The sequence below is a fragment of the Podarcis vaucheri genome, assembly GCF_965113315.1.
Source record: "Podarcis vaucheri genome assembly, chromosome: 3".
Taxonomy (NCBI): Eukaryota; Metazoa; Chordata; class Lepidosauria; order Squamata; family Lacertidae; genus Podarcis; species Podarcis vaucheri.
Window position 1 is genome coordinate 68,032,660 of NC_138761.1, and position 16,379 is coordinate 68,049,038.

Here is a 16,379-nt window from a genome sequence, read left to right on the forward strand (position 1 = left end):
CCTATGGGGCAAAAAATACGGTAGATTATATTCTAATGCGGTTTCTCTCATATCATAAAGCACTTGCTCTTTGGTAACCAGGGACCACTTCATTGAACCTTAGCAGACATTTCATATTTTTTGCATCCAAGATCTCATGTTTAGTTTTACATCTAACAACTAACATGCTTTACAGTATCACAAACAAGCCTAATAAAATTGTGTTTACTAACAGAGAAGTTTTCTCTATCTTTCAAGAGGAAATGGCCTATTTTACACAAATATGCATCCATTTATCCTTGGATGTTGCTTTCCAGTTTTCTGCTTATTCTCATTGCTCACTACTTTTGCATTGCTGACTACTTTTTGAAGACAGACCATCATTTTCTCTTCTAGATGTTTGTCTGCTTTTCTCCAATTTTTCCATATCTGTGACCGCACCACAGAATTTGCCTTAAGTTGAACTTTCATTATTATAAGCGGTTCTCCACTGTTGGCAACCATCGGTTATTTTCCTTTCACATTTTCTGTGTCCTGTTGCACTGAACAATATAGATATCAGAGGTTGAAAGGATCAGCACAGGGAGACTTAGACCCCTTTCTACCTAATGCTGCTGCTGCCACTGCTGAAGAGCCCGAGATCAGCCACTTCTTCAGAGTGTTTTCTTCATCCTTGTCCCTCTCTCGGCATTGCTCCTGCTGTGCAACAGAAGGCTGGCCACTGCTTCAAAGTGCCATTCTCCTTTGCATAGTATCAAAATTTCCAGGATTGCTACTAATAGATTTAGCACACTGTATGCTGCATCATAATTGTTGAATGCTTTATATATTTAACATTAAAGATGCAGTGTTTTGGAAATATGCAGGCCTGATTTGTATTCTTAGTAATGATATGTTTCATTCCTATACTGATTTTTGTTTAAAGAGCCACGCTCTCTGACCAGCACTCTTGCATCACAATTTAGAAAAATTCCAAAAATCATGGCAACCTAGAAATTAAACATGGAATATAAATCTGCAAAGGTGGCAAACTAATCCCAACACATTTTACAGCCTGTGGCATTTAGATGCGCTCCAGACAATTAAGAGACACAGTATGGTTAAGCAAGGACCCTGCAGTTATTGAATTTGCTTCCAGCAACTATATGAATGCAGCTGCGCTGGCTACATCTAATATGTTTTGCTACAGTAGCTATGAAAATCTCAGGAAGGGTGTGATGTTGCACAGCTTCAGCAGATTATAGCTTTAGCAGTTGTAAGGAATGATGAGAGATAGCTAAAACCAGCTACTTAATGTTTATACTGTTGTATAAAGCTGTTAGCGCCTAACAGTGGAAAATTCATATGCTGCAACAGATCCTTATATTTTATTGGAATTTTTCAATCTAGAAAAATTGAGCAGGAGAAGCAGTTGCAGCATGTTGTCTCTATGCTTTAGGCTTGAAAGCAAGTTGTGTTATCTGAACATTTAAGTACAGCTTCTATGAGAAAGGTTTGGCATGTGTGTCATTAAACTGACCAGTACTACAAAGCAGAAGGGTACCACCCTATTATACTAATTGTCAGCGTAGGGTGGAGAGACAGGTTAGTCTTAAGGCCACGTTGAATTAGCTCAAATTCCTGTTCATCTAATCCATTCACTCTCTCTCAGCTTAACCTATCTCACAGTTCTTACAAGAATAAAATGTGATTAAATCTTTATATGCAACTGAGATCCATTGGACAAAGCCCATGATACAAATGTGAAATTTACTTTGAGGCCATTTTACTTTAAGGCATGGTGATTTTAAAGTGTTACAACAAGATGAAATGGCCACAACCAATTAGTTTTTATGATTAAAGAATGAGTTTGGACCTTGAATCCTGTAAATGTCAGTTTTCAATTTACTCTACTGTGATCTCAAAGGTGTAAGGCTACAGTTGTCTGTGTTAGCTACTGATGCTTGACTTTGGAAAAACTAGGTCTAGCCCACTCAGCACTTCTTATAAAACACAAATTTGCATGACATCAAAATGGCTTTGTTAGGATGTTTGTCAGAACTGAAGTATCCTCCAGGAGAAGACACTACTGTGGTCATGTTGGCTCTGGAATATTTTGCCTCCATTAGGTTTTTTGAATGCATGTTCCATTTCCTTCTCTTATGATATTGATTTTACTTTGTTCATATTTTAAATACTGCAATTTTTATTGTTTTACGAGTCAGCTTGAGGGCTCTTTGGGACAAGGTGAGACAGAAATGGTAAACAAATTACAATAAATAGGTAAAGGTAAAGGTACCCCTGCCCGTACGGGCCAGTCTTGACAGACTCTGGGGTTGTGCACTCATCTCACTCTATAGGCCAGGAGCCAGCGCTGTCCGCAGACACTTCCAGGTCACGTGGCCAGCGTGACCAGCTGCATCTGGCGAGCCAGCGCAGCACACACGGAAATGCCATTTACCTTCCCGCTATAAAGCGGTCCCTATTTATCTACTAGCACTTGGGGTGCTTCCGAACTGCTAGGTGGGCAGGAGCTGGGACCGAACGACGGGAGCGCACCCCGCCACGGGGATCAGAACCGCCAACCATGCGATCGGCAAGTCCTAGGCACTGAGGTTTTACCCACACCGCCACCCGCATCCCTTACAATAAATACCAAGCAGTAAATGAGCTATTCTAGTCAATGATGGCTTTGCACTAACAAACACCACTTCCATGCAACATAAGTCAGGGCACCCAGTCAAATCAGACCCTACTAGCCCTCCAACAACATAAAACTGGTGATTTTCAAATAGAACAAAGCCACAATCTGATATAATCTAAGCTTAGAATTAAACTGCAAGAGCATGATCCTTCACTACATCAGTGGGGCACCCATATATGATTCTCATGGATAAAGTTATTCTGCCTCCCCACCTCAAGAGAGACATAAAATAGCATCACCATAACTCATTTTGGAGAATGGGAACACTGCACGAGCCTCTCATATTACCATGCAATCCTTGAATAGTATGGAGAGGATCTGATCTCCCTTAAGTGCAAAGTGCAGGAGGGTTGATAGTATATGCAATTCACCATAAGGAATTGCAGCCACTGGTGATGTTTCTAGCTATGCTTATACAGGCACCAGATTTGGAGTGGAGAACAAACAAACAAACATCTACCAAGCACTATAGAGATTCATTTGCTTGTGGGCACTGTGGCCTTGCAGAGTGCAACCCTGCAAGTTACATTTAACAAGCTTTCTAAAAAGTTAACTGCAAAGCAGGATTCTTTAAGGATAAGACAACTATTAAAAATTCAAATATTATTCATACTGACAAGCAGCAAGGTAATATTTTCCCCTTGGTTAAATGTCCTTCAAATAAAGCTGAGGAGAAAAGCCAGAGTTCACAGGATTTTAAAAAGGAGCTGAATTTCATTTCACTCTTCATCAGTAAAGAGGTCATTTACAGGGCCTCAATTTAAATAGGAAGCTGGCAGACACTAATGTACATAATATGGAATTTAAATAACTGAGAAAGTGTTTTGGCTATTATTATCTTTGTTATTTTGGGTAGTTACTACCCTTTGGGGGAGAGACTTGAAATATTTATTTTGTCATAGTTTGTAAATTATGTAGAATAATTTTGACATAAGGTGAACTCTTAACTATGCTGCGGTTAACGTAGGGCCTGCAGCTCTATTCCACAGTATTTTTACTCTGAAGACGCTCCAAAGTTCTGATTGCCTTGAATATGGAATAAAGATTTGCCATTATCTGCTTTGAGACGAGGAAGACTGGTAAATGTCTGAACTTTGGAACTGCCTTTGTGATGTTTGGATAGCACTTACACATTGTGTGATGAATTATCATGTGGTGCTCTTAAGCAAACAATAGAAAACCCCCAAAATACATTGAAAGTGCCTTTAAGAAAAGAGTATTGGCATATGAATAAACTAATCCTATCATAGCAATCAGTTTGTGGTTTGGGTATGCAAATGCCAAGTACATCTGCCAAGCTATAGAAAACCTGCAGTTAAAAGACTCATTTATATTCTACTGCAGACTCCCCACCCCACCAACTACAAGTTCACCATCTATTATTTGATCACGGTGAAAAGATTAGAAGTATTGCAGATCAAATATAACCTATACTTATACTGCAACATTTTTAATCCAAGGACAAAATCAGTACTTTATTTGTAAAAGAGACACTTCTGTTTGCCACTTCATTTCGCAAAGTGAGAGCTACCGATTTTTTCAGTCTATAAGACACTCCCATGTATAAGATGCCCCCTTATTTTTAGGTGGGAAGCATAGTTTTAAACACGGAAAAATACGGTATTTCCATTGCCAATACAATTTCCCAAAGGGAATTAAATGAAGATGTGAAGTCTGCTAAAGATCTTGAATAAAGATGGCAAGAGCCATCTTTTTGGCTTTGCGTATCAACCAGGCACAAGCACCTGAAGCAAGGAGAACCTCAACAGACCCAGTCGCCACAAGAACTGTAGTGGGGAACTGGAACTAACTACTCAGGCAAACAAGTTACATTTTCAAGCACCTCCCAAATTCAGTCCAAATCAAGAGCACTTCCTTCAATCACCTGTTATGACTGATTTCTGCAGAGATAGGGAACGATTTTCAGCCCAAGAGTTGCATTCCTTTCTGGGTAACTTTCTAAGGGCTACATACCAGTGGTGAGCAGTACCAGAGGTAAAAGTGGGCAATGATGAATATTTTACCTTTGTGCAGTAAACTAGTTATGTCATGGACTGGATGGGCACTGGTGGGAGGCACCAGCCGGGAAACCCGCAAGTGAAGGAAGTTCAGAGCCCAGGGATTGGTGGTGGGATGGAGGAGATGATGTCAGAAGCTAAAGAGGTAGCAGGGTTTATTGAGCTGGGAGGGGCGATGGCAGAGGGCCTTCCAGACTCAAGAGGCAGAAGTGGAGGCTGGGGAGGAGGCCAAGAGGCAGAGATGAATCAGGCAGGTGAAGTAGCAAAGGTGTTTCCTCCCCTCCTGCTGTGACAGCTCCCCTACTGCCTGGTTTCCCAGAACCAGGAGAGGTATGAAGCAAGAGGAGCAAAGGCAGCCACCCCATTGTAGTCTCAGATTGCTTGGGAAAGACCTGGGAGATGAGAAGGCTTAGGCAGCTGTGGGAAGGTGGGGACCTTCAGTCTCTACAACTGCCTCACCGGGACAAGACCTACTGAAGCAGAGTTGCTGTACTCATTAGGCCTGGCATTCCTGAGCAAATCCTGTTTCTTCTAATAAAGTTAAATTCACTTACTCCGTGTAATTTATTGCTGGCTCGCTCCTGACAAGTTACTACACATACCCCTCTGTATCTTCTATTCATGGAAGCAAGCAGCACAACCAAAGTTCAATGACATATTCCATCCAGCCAAAATATTCAAGGAGGGTACAAAGCAGGGCCTATGGGAGTTGTGGTCTGTGGAGAAGGGCTGCAGCTGATGAGTGGGTGAGGCTGAGGAAAATCCCATGGGCAAGATGGGACTGTCAGAATGGCTGCATTTGGCCTCTAGGCCTATCTCTGGGGGAATTGAAGCTGCAAGATTCTCAGCATAAACCTAATCTGTGACATAAACGTAGAATTAAGATGCATTAATTTCAATGTTAAGAGTGATTATTATTCTGGTTTCTCATAACAGAAGTCACTATAAAGTACAGACTTTTCATTCTCTTCCAACATTATTAATAACTAATTAAAATAGAGAAGGAAACAAAAGGGCCCCTGCATACTGTCTTCAAAATAAAAAAGAAGGGAGGGGAATGGGAGGGATACATTTGGGGTAATTTTATTATCTTAAAAACTAGGTTTGATTTTCAAACTTTTAATTTCCTTTGGAACTAATAAGTGAACTACAATTTAAGGAAAATAACTTACTGAAAGCACTCAGAGAAGGGTTTGCTAATAAAAGGGGCACTTAAAAAAAAACAACCAAAAGCTATGATGCATTGCTTTATGTCCTGTGCAGACTGCAGGGTTCCAATAGCTCACTCTTCTCTGGTGTTCATTAGCTATTGACCTTTCAAGCTGGTGAGGTAATTCCCTTAACACTATAAACCATAGGATATCCTCCCCTCTGTTTCATGTTTTGACATTGCAAAAGGTCATAAAAGTGTTCTGAGCAGTTCTAGTCACTGCTTAAAACACAGATAAGAAAAAATAACCTCTTGCCTTGGCTTTCCAGGTCCAGTATTTGAAGTCCATACAACACCCTTATCTGTCTTGCCAAAAGCAAAATAACAAATGTATCCCAAGATTAGAATTTTGTTCAAAGCAATTGACACTAACTACTAACATGTCAAGAAAGGTCAAATATCCAACACAACAGCAGCAATATGCTTCCTGACTTACAGGATCATGCAAAATAGTCTCCTATAAAATTGTGCCTCAAATACAATATTCAAGAGGATTTTAGTAAAGTGTTAGTCTACATATGCTGATCACAATCTCAATTGCTGCAATATTCTTGAGCTCCCAGGAAATTAAAGATTTAATGTTATTAGATATACTTTTGTTTTCATTAAAAGCTAACAGAAATGGTAGTTTTAAGGGGAGACATTTATGTCACATTAGTCCCATGACACAATCCTTAAGAGCTGGGGCTCTAACAAAAAGCCAGCATGGTGATGTGGGGGCTTTAACTCTGGCTGCTGCTGTGGGCCCAACTACGATCATGTTCTGGGCAACTGTTACCTGTGTTTTTGCAAAAAGAGGTCCAATGGAGGGGGGGAATGACCTCTTTATTTTGCAATGCAGATCAAGCTCACAGTGGGTGGGGTAAAGGATTGAAGCCTGGTAACAGCATGCAAGAGCTCCAACCTGGTTTGTGGGCCTAGTACTGGCTATTTGTAATCACACACAGACATACACACTGCAGTTAAAGGCAGAGCTATGCGACCAACATCACATGTAATTTGGCAGCACGTGTGCTACTTGCTCTCCCATTTCTATAAGAAAATAGTGGGAAGAATTTGGAAATTCCTTTTGTAACTGTTAACAGCTCTTCCAAAAGAACAGATACTTAGGAATTTGGATAACCATAGACAGACCATTGTTGTGGCATGCTAGTTTATAATTTTATATACTGTCCTGACCAACTGGCAGAAAAGTTACATACCAGCTTCCTGCTAATTTATTCAACCACTTTATTTGGAACCCATGTTTGTAAATGTGACCCTTTCTATGAGGAGCTGAAGTTCTAGAAATCGTAACACTAGTAAAATCCTCATGCAGGGCCATTTTTAAGAGCAGAGTTTAAGAGTTCCTTTTTTGAACTAGTGTAAATGATTCTTACCACCTAGTGACCATACTTAACACTGCATGCTGAACATGGAAAAGCGTCTGTGTTTTGACAGCATCCACAGCATCATTGTGCAGTCAAGTAGCACTTAGATAGTTCTCGTTATATAGACCCTTCCTATTGTACTGCTTTTGCAATACTAAAACTGAAAAGACCCACAGGTTGGACTCCTCCAACATGGTCAAGGTTTTCTCACATTAACCTCAAGACACAATAAAGAGCCAAGCATCTCTCACACTGCCAAAGTAACGTTAAAGGGGCCTAATTTGCCTGAGGAATGGCCAACAAAATGTGAGGGTTATTTTGGCACAGGAAGCACTCAGCAGAGGATCCTTTTTCTGACATGAACATTAAAAAACACCCTTTGGAAACAATATACAAAAGTCATTTGTACGTAAACCAAAGTGTTACATACATACCACCAAGATACCAAGATACATGGAATGTGCGCATGGTGCAAATTTAGCAAATGATGATATAGGATATCTTCAGAAACTGAGATATAAAAGATGCAGAGTAAAGGCAGCTCAGATAAATGAAGAAGACAGGCACAATTCACATGAGAGCTCCATACAAGCAACTAAGTTTCTTCTAAAAAGATATAAGGCAGTACTTCTTGACGCAGCATGGTGAAACTATGGAATTCACTCTAAGATATGAATAGCTGTCAACTTTTCCCTTTTTTTAAGGGAAATTCCCTTATTCCGAATGGGATTCCTCGCAAGAAAAGGGAAAAGTTGACAGCTAGGGATATGTTGAGGGCTATGCGCTTGGCTTTAAAACAGGTTTCGACAAGTTCATGGAGGACAACTACTACTGCGTAATACTTCCAAAAACAGAGGCAGCATAACTCTGAATACAGTGGTGCCTCGGAAGACGAAAAGAATCCGTTCTGTGATTCTCTTAGTCTAGCGGTTTTTTCGTCTTGCGAAGCAAGCCCATTGACGGATTAGCGGATTAGCGCTATTAGCGGCTTATCGGATCAGCTGATAAGCGGTTTAGCGGCTTAGAAAAAGGGGGGAGGGGGAAAAAACCCACAGGAACTCGCAAGACATTTTCATCTTGCGAAGCAAGCCCATAGGAGATTCATTTTGCGAAGCACCTCCAAAACGGAAAACTCTTTCGTCTAGCGAGTTTTCCGTCTTGCGAGGCATTCGTCTTGCGGGGCACCACTGTAACAGTCTCTGGGAAACAACCCTGAGAGAGGGCTATTGCCTTTATGTCCTGATCATGAGCTTCCCAAAGGTATTTAGTTAGCCACTGAGAAATAAGATGCTGGACTAGACAGGCCTTTGGTTGGATTAAGCAGGGCTTTTTTTAATGTTATGTTAAGAATTTTACTCCAGCAGTTCTCCAATAATGTATTTGCCTGGATTTGGCTTTCCCAAGGGATATTTATTACAACCCAATGGCTGAGTAGCTATTTAAAACATTTGCCTTCTACCTTCATTGCAAAATTACTACACATAAAAGTGTGTAGTAATAGCACATTTCCTCTAGTAACAGTTTCTCCCCTCCAATATTGAGGGGGAGGTTAATTTTCATTCAATGTCACATGCAATGTTATAGATGCAATACAAAAATTATTCTCAAACAGATACAGAAACCAGTGCCTTATTAAACACATCAGCATTAATTAAAATATACATTCAGATTTTAAGTCAACCATAACCTCTGAAGTGTTAATCACCCATTGTTGATTAATAACTCTGGATGATTGGATGACACTTGTTAGTGCAGAAAATGAAATGTCTTCAGGATGCTGTCAAAACACAGAACATTTAGCTTCTCTCTACTCAGACTTCATTAACAAGATACATGAAAGCTCGAAAGTATAGTTTCCTTCCTTTACGTGAACAACTTTAAAATGAAACCCTTAATTGCCCCACATCTGTCAGCAATAAAAACTTGGGACGCATCATGACTGCCAGTAGCATAATGCAAAATGCTAATTCTAGAAAAAGAACTTATTTAATAAAATAGAAGCCTGCACATGAAGAAAAATAAATGGGACACTTAACTCTATCCCCATCTTATGGTTACAAAAGGAACATTCACTGAGGCAAGAAATTTCCAAAAGATGCAATGTCTATGTCACAGTTTATTTCACTCAAACAGAAACACTAAGCACTAATACACAAAAAGAATAATTTTAAAACTCTGCTTTCACTAAGGCAATGCAAAAAAATACGGTAAATGCTTTCGTATATTCCCTATTCGATTAAAAGGGACTTAACCATGTATTTTGAAGTAGCATACATGAAACAACCCACAAGTTTTGCAAGTGAATGGCTTTCATTTTGCAAAACACTGGTAGTAAGTGGGAGTTTTAAATTTTTGAAATTTTTCTATCCCTTTGAAGGATTTATACTTAGTAGTTTAGACTCGCATTCCAAATACGAATGACGAGACCGAAGGTAGAAGCCTGTGGTTGGTATTCTTGGGTACAGTTAGCTGTGGAAAGGAAAGATACAGGCATAGGGTCCAAAGCTTCCAGTTACACTTTTTCTATCTTTCCTGTATAAAAAAGAGAGATGACAGACTTGCTACTTCTTCCAAAAATGAATACAGGAGGGTGAGGGGAACACTTCAGGGTTTTCCATTCCTTTAGCCATCTCCAACATCAGTAAAGGAAGAGAAAGAATATATCAGTGTCTGTCCTTTCCTAGAAACTGCTGCTGCTGCAACCGGCCCCAACAGGATTTACCATGTCTAAAACACCTCTCCTTTTACTCTGTGATACAGTGAAAAGCATAGGAAATGAACAAGTGAGGGAAGTTGTGCAGAGCTTTATTGCTATAAATCGTTTTGAAACATTTGTTTTCATATTCTGTTTACAAACTGTTTTGTAAATGTTCTACTTCCCAATTTGAATCCCCTACATCAAACATTTGCTTAACCGTAATATTTTATTTGCGATGTTACTTAAAATAATCTCAAAAACCAAAAAGGTTTATAAACAAGTGAAAAGATGCATATTTACAGCAACCCTGTTGATAAATATTCATTCAGAGAAAGAAAGAGAAATATTTTGTTTTTCTAGAAGTAACTTTATATAGAGAATTAAAAGTGGCTTCTAACATTTGCCATAGTCTCATAGAAGGCATCTTGCTTAATCATTATAAACAAGTGAACACATTACAAGGTTAAAACTTGCATTTGTCTATTGTATTAATTATACACATCAGTTTTATTACATTGCCCTAATTAAAAAGTAAGTAGTGAGCTCCTGCAAATAACAATGGCATCGGCTTTGGCTATCTATCTACTGAAAAATATGGAAAAATATGCAAAATTCAGATATTTAACCTCAGCACATGTACGACAGTAATTACGCAGAATCAATCAGGGGATGAAGGAATACTTCTTGACTTTAGCCTCGGCTCTTCTTTAAAACAACCTGAGCGGGGAACAAAATACAGTACCTTCAGATATATAAAGCTGTTATTTCAAATAAAGATAGACCAATACTTAACATGAGATACATTAGATCAAAGGGCTTGTAAAAAAAATAGGAATATCACATTTTTCTAAACTACTACAAAGTCAACTTAACTGATTTGCATCAATAAACTAAATGGTTGATGGGGCTTCCCTAGGATGACACCCTGTCTAAAACTCCCTTTTGGGGAAGAGCACTTAATGAGCCTCCTTGTGAGTTTTCATCTGCCATCAGCAAAGTTGATCCCTTCTCCGCTGCCTGCAAATCTTTCCTGCCCCGAAACAAAAAAGAAGGGGTGGGTAGACAACTAGAAAAATTAAATGATCTTACTACAGCTGCTGTAAGCCAGAGTTTTCTGTCAGAATCAGAGGCAGCCCGTGTTCTCTGCTTTGTTCCTTTTCTTAACATGGTGCATAGTTCAGATAGGACGGCTATAACTTTGCATATGGATACATAGATACGGGTTTTTCAAGACTTTTTCACAGTATTATTCAATGACTTGGGAGCAATTCAATCAAAATTATATGTTGCACAATAGATTCTGAAAACTTCAACTTTATAAAACAAGCTCTCTGAAAAAGACACAAACAGCAATAATAATATATATAAGCCTCCCAAGACATGGTCAAGCTAACCCTTCTCTGATGACAAGAGAAAAGTGACTTATTCAGAAGGTCAGTGGGCAGACCTTTTGCTCTCCTGCTCAGGCGGTCAGTGGAAATCTTTCAGCAGGTAAAATAGCATTGTGTCACACCCTTTCAGGAGGTTTTTTCTTGAAATACAAATAGCAGCTTCAGAGATTATGCAAGCAGCAGCTTTTTGTCAGGAACTCTTCCCACAGTCCTGAGGCTGTAGACATTTTTACCTTTCCGGAGATGTGCAGCTGGTAGTCCTCACTAGAAGCTATCTAGTACTGCTAACAATTTTAAAATTAACCTGGAGAGTGAAACTTAGAAGTCTAAAGCAGTGAAAGCCTTCAATCTGTGCTGCTAGCTGTCTCATGCCTATGTCCTTGCAGAGTAACTCAATTTGCAGGAACCTGCACCCTTCTAATGCTCCAGGCACTGCCACTGCAAAGGACAGAGTCTGGCTGCTGCCTGCTCTTGCTTCTTTAGCATCTCCTTCCTTTCCAGCCTAGCCATATCCCATTAGCAGTATTCTCATCTCCAATTTATTAGAGATAGGGTTGTCACATAACCTTCACTCAGCACCAACTTGTGCTGTGCAATAGAGAAAGCTGTACCATGTCAACATCCAAGGTAGCTTGACACTGGAGCACCACTATAGCTGTTTATCAGGTTGGTCTGCGTACATTCCAACTTATGCATGCAGAGTCCTTTCCTCCAACTAGTGAGTAATTACAACCAGCCAACCACAGTTCTTAAAAGACTGTGGGCAAGGGCTTCCAAACCAGAAGGTATTTCAAGGCTGTCTGGGTAGCAATTAAGCAAAAAGTCTTGGGAATGGAGAAAAACTGTTGAAAAATACAGTATACTAATAAAGAGCCCCTCTTTTACTAGTAAGCTTACTCCCTCTTAGCAGACTCCTAGAAAATCTGGCTCTTAAGTTCTGTTAAAAAAAATTGCCCCCCCTTCACTGTATAAGGCACTTTGTACGTTTATGTACAATTTTGAGAAAAGAATGGTGTGTTAAATTAAGAAATAGTCAGTACAGTCTGATGTGTAATGACATCCTCAGCCCCTCTAGTGAAACTCATACCTACCTCCCTCTCTAATAATAAAAGTTTATGGTGTGAATATTTGAAGTTAATAATAATAATAATAATAATAATAATAATAATAATAATAACAACAATAATAATAATGTGTATGCTCCTTCTTGGGTACTTTGTCTACCTTTGGTCTCCACCCTGCACTCAGCTCTCACCTGTGACTCCTAGCACCTGTCAGCATGCGACAGCAGCCACACCCCAGGAACAGCTTCAAATGGCCAGCTGAACCAGAGGAGTGTAGCTGATGGTAAGTAAGGGAATTCCCCTGCATCCGAAGAGACTCTGGTAGATTGAGCAGACAAGACTACAGTCATACCTTGGGTTAAAGACGCTTCAGGTTGAGCTTTTTCAGGTTGCGTTCCATAGCGACCCGGAAGTAACGGAACGGGTTACTTCTAGGTTTCGCCGCTCACACAGACACTCAAAACGACATCACACGCATGCACAGAAGGGGCGAATCGCGACCCACGCACACGCAGACACGGGTTGCGTTTTGCTCAGGATGCAAACGGGGCTCCAGAACGGATCCCATTCGCATCCAGAGGTACCACTGTACTCATGGGTCCAATGGTCAAGAAGGCAGTTTCTGCACGTGCTGTAGAAGGAAGTGAGGGACAGATGGGGCATGTCAACCTGGGAAGGTAGCCCATCTATAAGAAGGAAAACTCTGGACCTAAACCTCCCCTGCCTTGTGGAATATCTTAAGGAGAAGAAAAGACTAAGGAGTAAACCCTACACAAATCCAGAGTGGAGTCCCTAAGACAGTTGGATGACGCCTTGTAAGCCGCCTCCTGGCAGCTCATGCAGCCAAGCTGGTACCAAACATATTGCTCTGCTTTCCATTTGATTACATCAGCGAGGCTGAGAGTGGAGCCTTCTAGGCTCTCCATACACACCCAGGCTTGTGCCCCAGAGAAGTCACTTTGGTGCTGCTAACATAGCAGTTTGACTTCACTCCTGGAGGCACACTCCATTGTCTCTCAAGATAAATATGGTAGTTTTTTCTGAGTTTGTACTTGAAGGGAATTGTGGAACCAAATGTGGTTGGTTGTAATATCCGAGTTGTCGCAATGTCTCTTGTTTAAGTACCCTGGTAATGAGCACTGATTTTATTCTATCAATTTTATTATGATTTGTCATGCAGTATTATATAACAACCTGTTCAGAAAGTGCAAGCCTAACTATGAGGGTTCAGAAGTAAGTCGTATTGAATTCAACAGAACTTACTACCAGAAAAGTGGGGTTAGCCATAAAGTTTTTTTTTTTAAAAAAATCCAACTTGCTGTTTTATGGTTATTGTCCTATTGCTGGCTTTAATGCTGTTTTTTTTTTTGGGGGGGGGGTTCTATTTTTAATTAAACTTTGGGATTCTATATTTATATGATGGGATCTGTCCGATTAGAGCCTTGCTCTAGAAAGCAGCCTAAAAATATTTCAGACATCCAAATATGATTTGGTACCACATATTTTAAACACATTGGAAACATCATTATATAAGCTTGATCCCCCACCAACCCATTTAATAAACACAGTACAACAAATGCTATATTGGTAACATAAAGTGTAATCTAATGAACAGACCTTAACATTCCCCTTGATATTTAGCATTAATGTGTGAGGTGTTTACAGTGTTTAAATACTTATTGATTCAATAAAAAAATTCAGCTGTTAAACTGCAATTACCTTTGCTGAAGAGCGAACGTGTCGAGATTTAACTGTTTTGCTCTTTTCCGCAATAGCATTGGTCCTGGTTTCTATAGCTAGTTGATGGAGAAACAGTAAGACATTCAAATGTACCTTTAAAAGAAGAGTGTGGCGTTATTTCCAAAGAAATGCTTAAAAGCCACTACCTGTTGATTAATGAAGCACTCCACACAAACTAATGTTCCTTAAATCTTACACTAAGGATGCAAATATATTACTTGACCTCTGTGCTGTCAACATCCACATATCTCTCAGAGCACACTCACACTGAAAACGTGATGGCTGTTTCACACAACTTTTGAGAAACTGGTGCCTGCTGGTTGCTGCAAACAGGGGAGTGGAGGAAACAATGAAGAAAGGTAGATAATACTACTATTCATGGGTGTGAGTTCTGAAACCCTGGCCAAACAGCTTGGGTGGCACCCTAAGCACCCATTCCTGAACCACGGGGGGTTGGACTAGATGACCCTTGGCGTCCCTTGCAACTCTTACAATTTTATGACTCTCTCTCCTATGGCACGTCACAGCACTAGCGAAAGCGCCATCACATACGGCGACGGGTGGGGGCACCCGGCACGAAATCCGCAACACCAGCTGCGGATCACCGGAGTCCCCTAGACACACCCGCTTCCTTTCACGGGGCGCCCGGATCTGCCAAGGCCTGTCCCTGATCCTGGAGAGAGACCGGCGAGGCACTAAGGTCCCTTCAGGTATTAGCAAGCGGTTTTCCCGGGATTATCCGACCGACCTCCGGTGGAGACAGGCCACTGGGCTTCTTCCGGCCTCCCCTTCCCCACACACCGCCTTCGCTCCCTGCCCCCCCCCTCACCAGCAGGTCGGTGTTAGCGCGCATGCGCAAGTGCGGCTTGTGCTTGCTCAGCAGCTTCTTCACGGTGCTCCGCGGAACGGTGTTCTTCATCCCGCCGGCGGCGGCGGCTCCCTCTCTTTTCTCTCAAGTAGAGCGGCCTTCCTGCTCCAGCCGCGCCTGCGCCCGAGGAGTTTCGAATCTGCCGCCGCGCGCAGGGTGACGTCACGGCCGCCGCCGGGCCAATCCGCCTGCACGGCCCCGCCTCCCTTCTTGTCGCTCCCCTCATGAGAGGAAGCGCCTCGCTCGCGCACGGCGGATGCAGCCCGTGCAGAGTCCCCTCTCGCTTAGAGGGCCGGCGTCCCGAAACCACGCCCCCTGCCCTCCCCCTCCGGAGCGCTTCGCTGTTAGCTGTCTCCCAGTTGTAAAGGCTTCGTGACTTGGCCTGCCCTTTGGAGACGGCATATATTTGTCTGTGGACAGATATATAGCTTAGGGCCCCACATTCTTGGGGGCCCCAAAACATTTTAAAGAAAAAAAACCTGGATGTACATTTCCAAAATATAAGATAAAAAACAAATAAAATGGCTTTAGATACCTATTAGGTCCATAGATGGCCATATAGCATATACTCAACACAAAAGCAGCAACAATTTGTTGTTGGCAAAGGACAGCTGGACATATAAAGGGCCCCATGACCTTCAGTAGCTTAGGGCCTCATCAAACCTAAATCTGGCTCTGCTCTTGATACAGCCGTCTTGTCATCAGGATTACACTTGCTGCTTTACAGTTCTTAATATGGGTGGTTCCGCTAGGCGGGAATCCTGTAACTTGGGGGTGGTAAGTCTGCACACCTTCCAGATGTTGGTGGACGCAGCCAATGGTCGAGTCTGATCAGAGTTGGGAGTCCAGTAACAGAACTGCCTCATTATACAGAGTTGGATTATTACTCCACCCAGCACAATACAGTACTATCTGCACTGACTGACAGCAGCTGCCTCAGGTTTTAGGCAGGGTCCTCTCCCAAACCTACATCGAAGAACAGAACCTGAGACCTTTTGCATGTGAATTGTGCTCTTCCACATCCAAAGCATGTCTTTCCCTGTCTTAAGGTGGTGCAATGGGTCAGTGCATCTGGCTGTTAACCAAAAGGCTGGTGGTTTGAGCCTACCCAGGGACAGCTGTGGGCAGGATTCCTGCATTGCAGGGACTAGACAACTCGGGGACCCTTTCCAACTCTACAGTTCTGTTATTCTATCTGTAAGGCCACAGGTTCCCCACCACTCCTATACATACTTACCTGCAAGTAACTTTTACTTTTGATAGGCATGCATAGGGTTTTATTGACCAATATGCAACAAACACAAATTTAATTTTTCAAAAAAGTATTTTAAAGCCACTTTTTAGAGCTGCACCCTCAC

The 16,379-nt window shown here is 41.5% G+C and overlaps 1 protein-coding gene across 1 annotated transcript; it reads right to left on the reverse strand.

Moving 5' to 3' along the window:
• Positions 1-10,048: 10,048 nt before the first annotated feature.
• CENPW (centromere protein W) lies at positions 10,049-15,189 on the reverse strand. The gene is made up of 3 exons (XM_082217131.1): positions 14,983-15,189; positions 14,133-14,246; positions 10,049-10,675 (listed from the first exon to the last, which is right to left on the reverse strand). The coding sequence occupies exons 1-3, from the start codon at positions 15,070-15,072 to the stop codon at positions 10,649-10,651; spliced, it is 231 nt and encodes a 76-aa protein (XP_082073257.1). The 5' UTR covers positions 15,073-15,189; the 3' UTR covers positions 10,049-10,648.
• Positions 15,190-16,379: the final 1,190 nt, after the last annotated feature.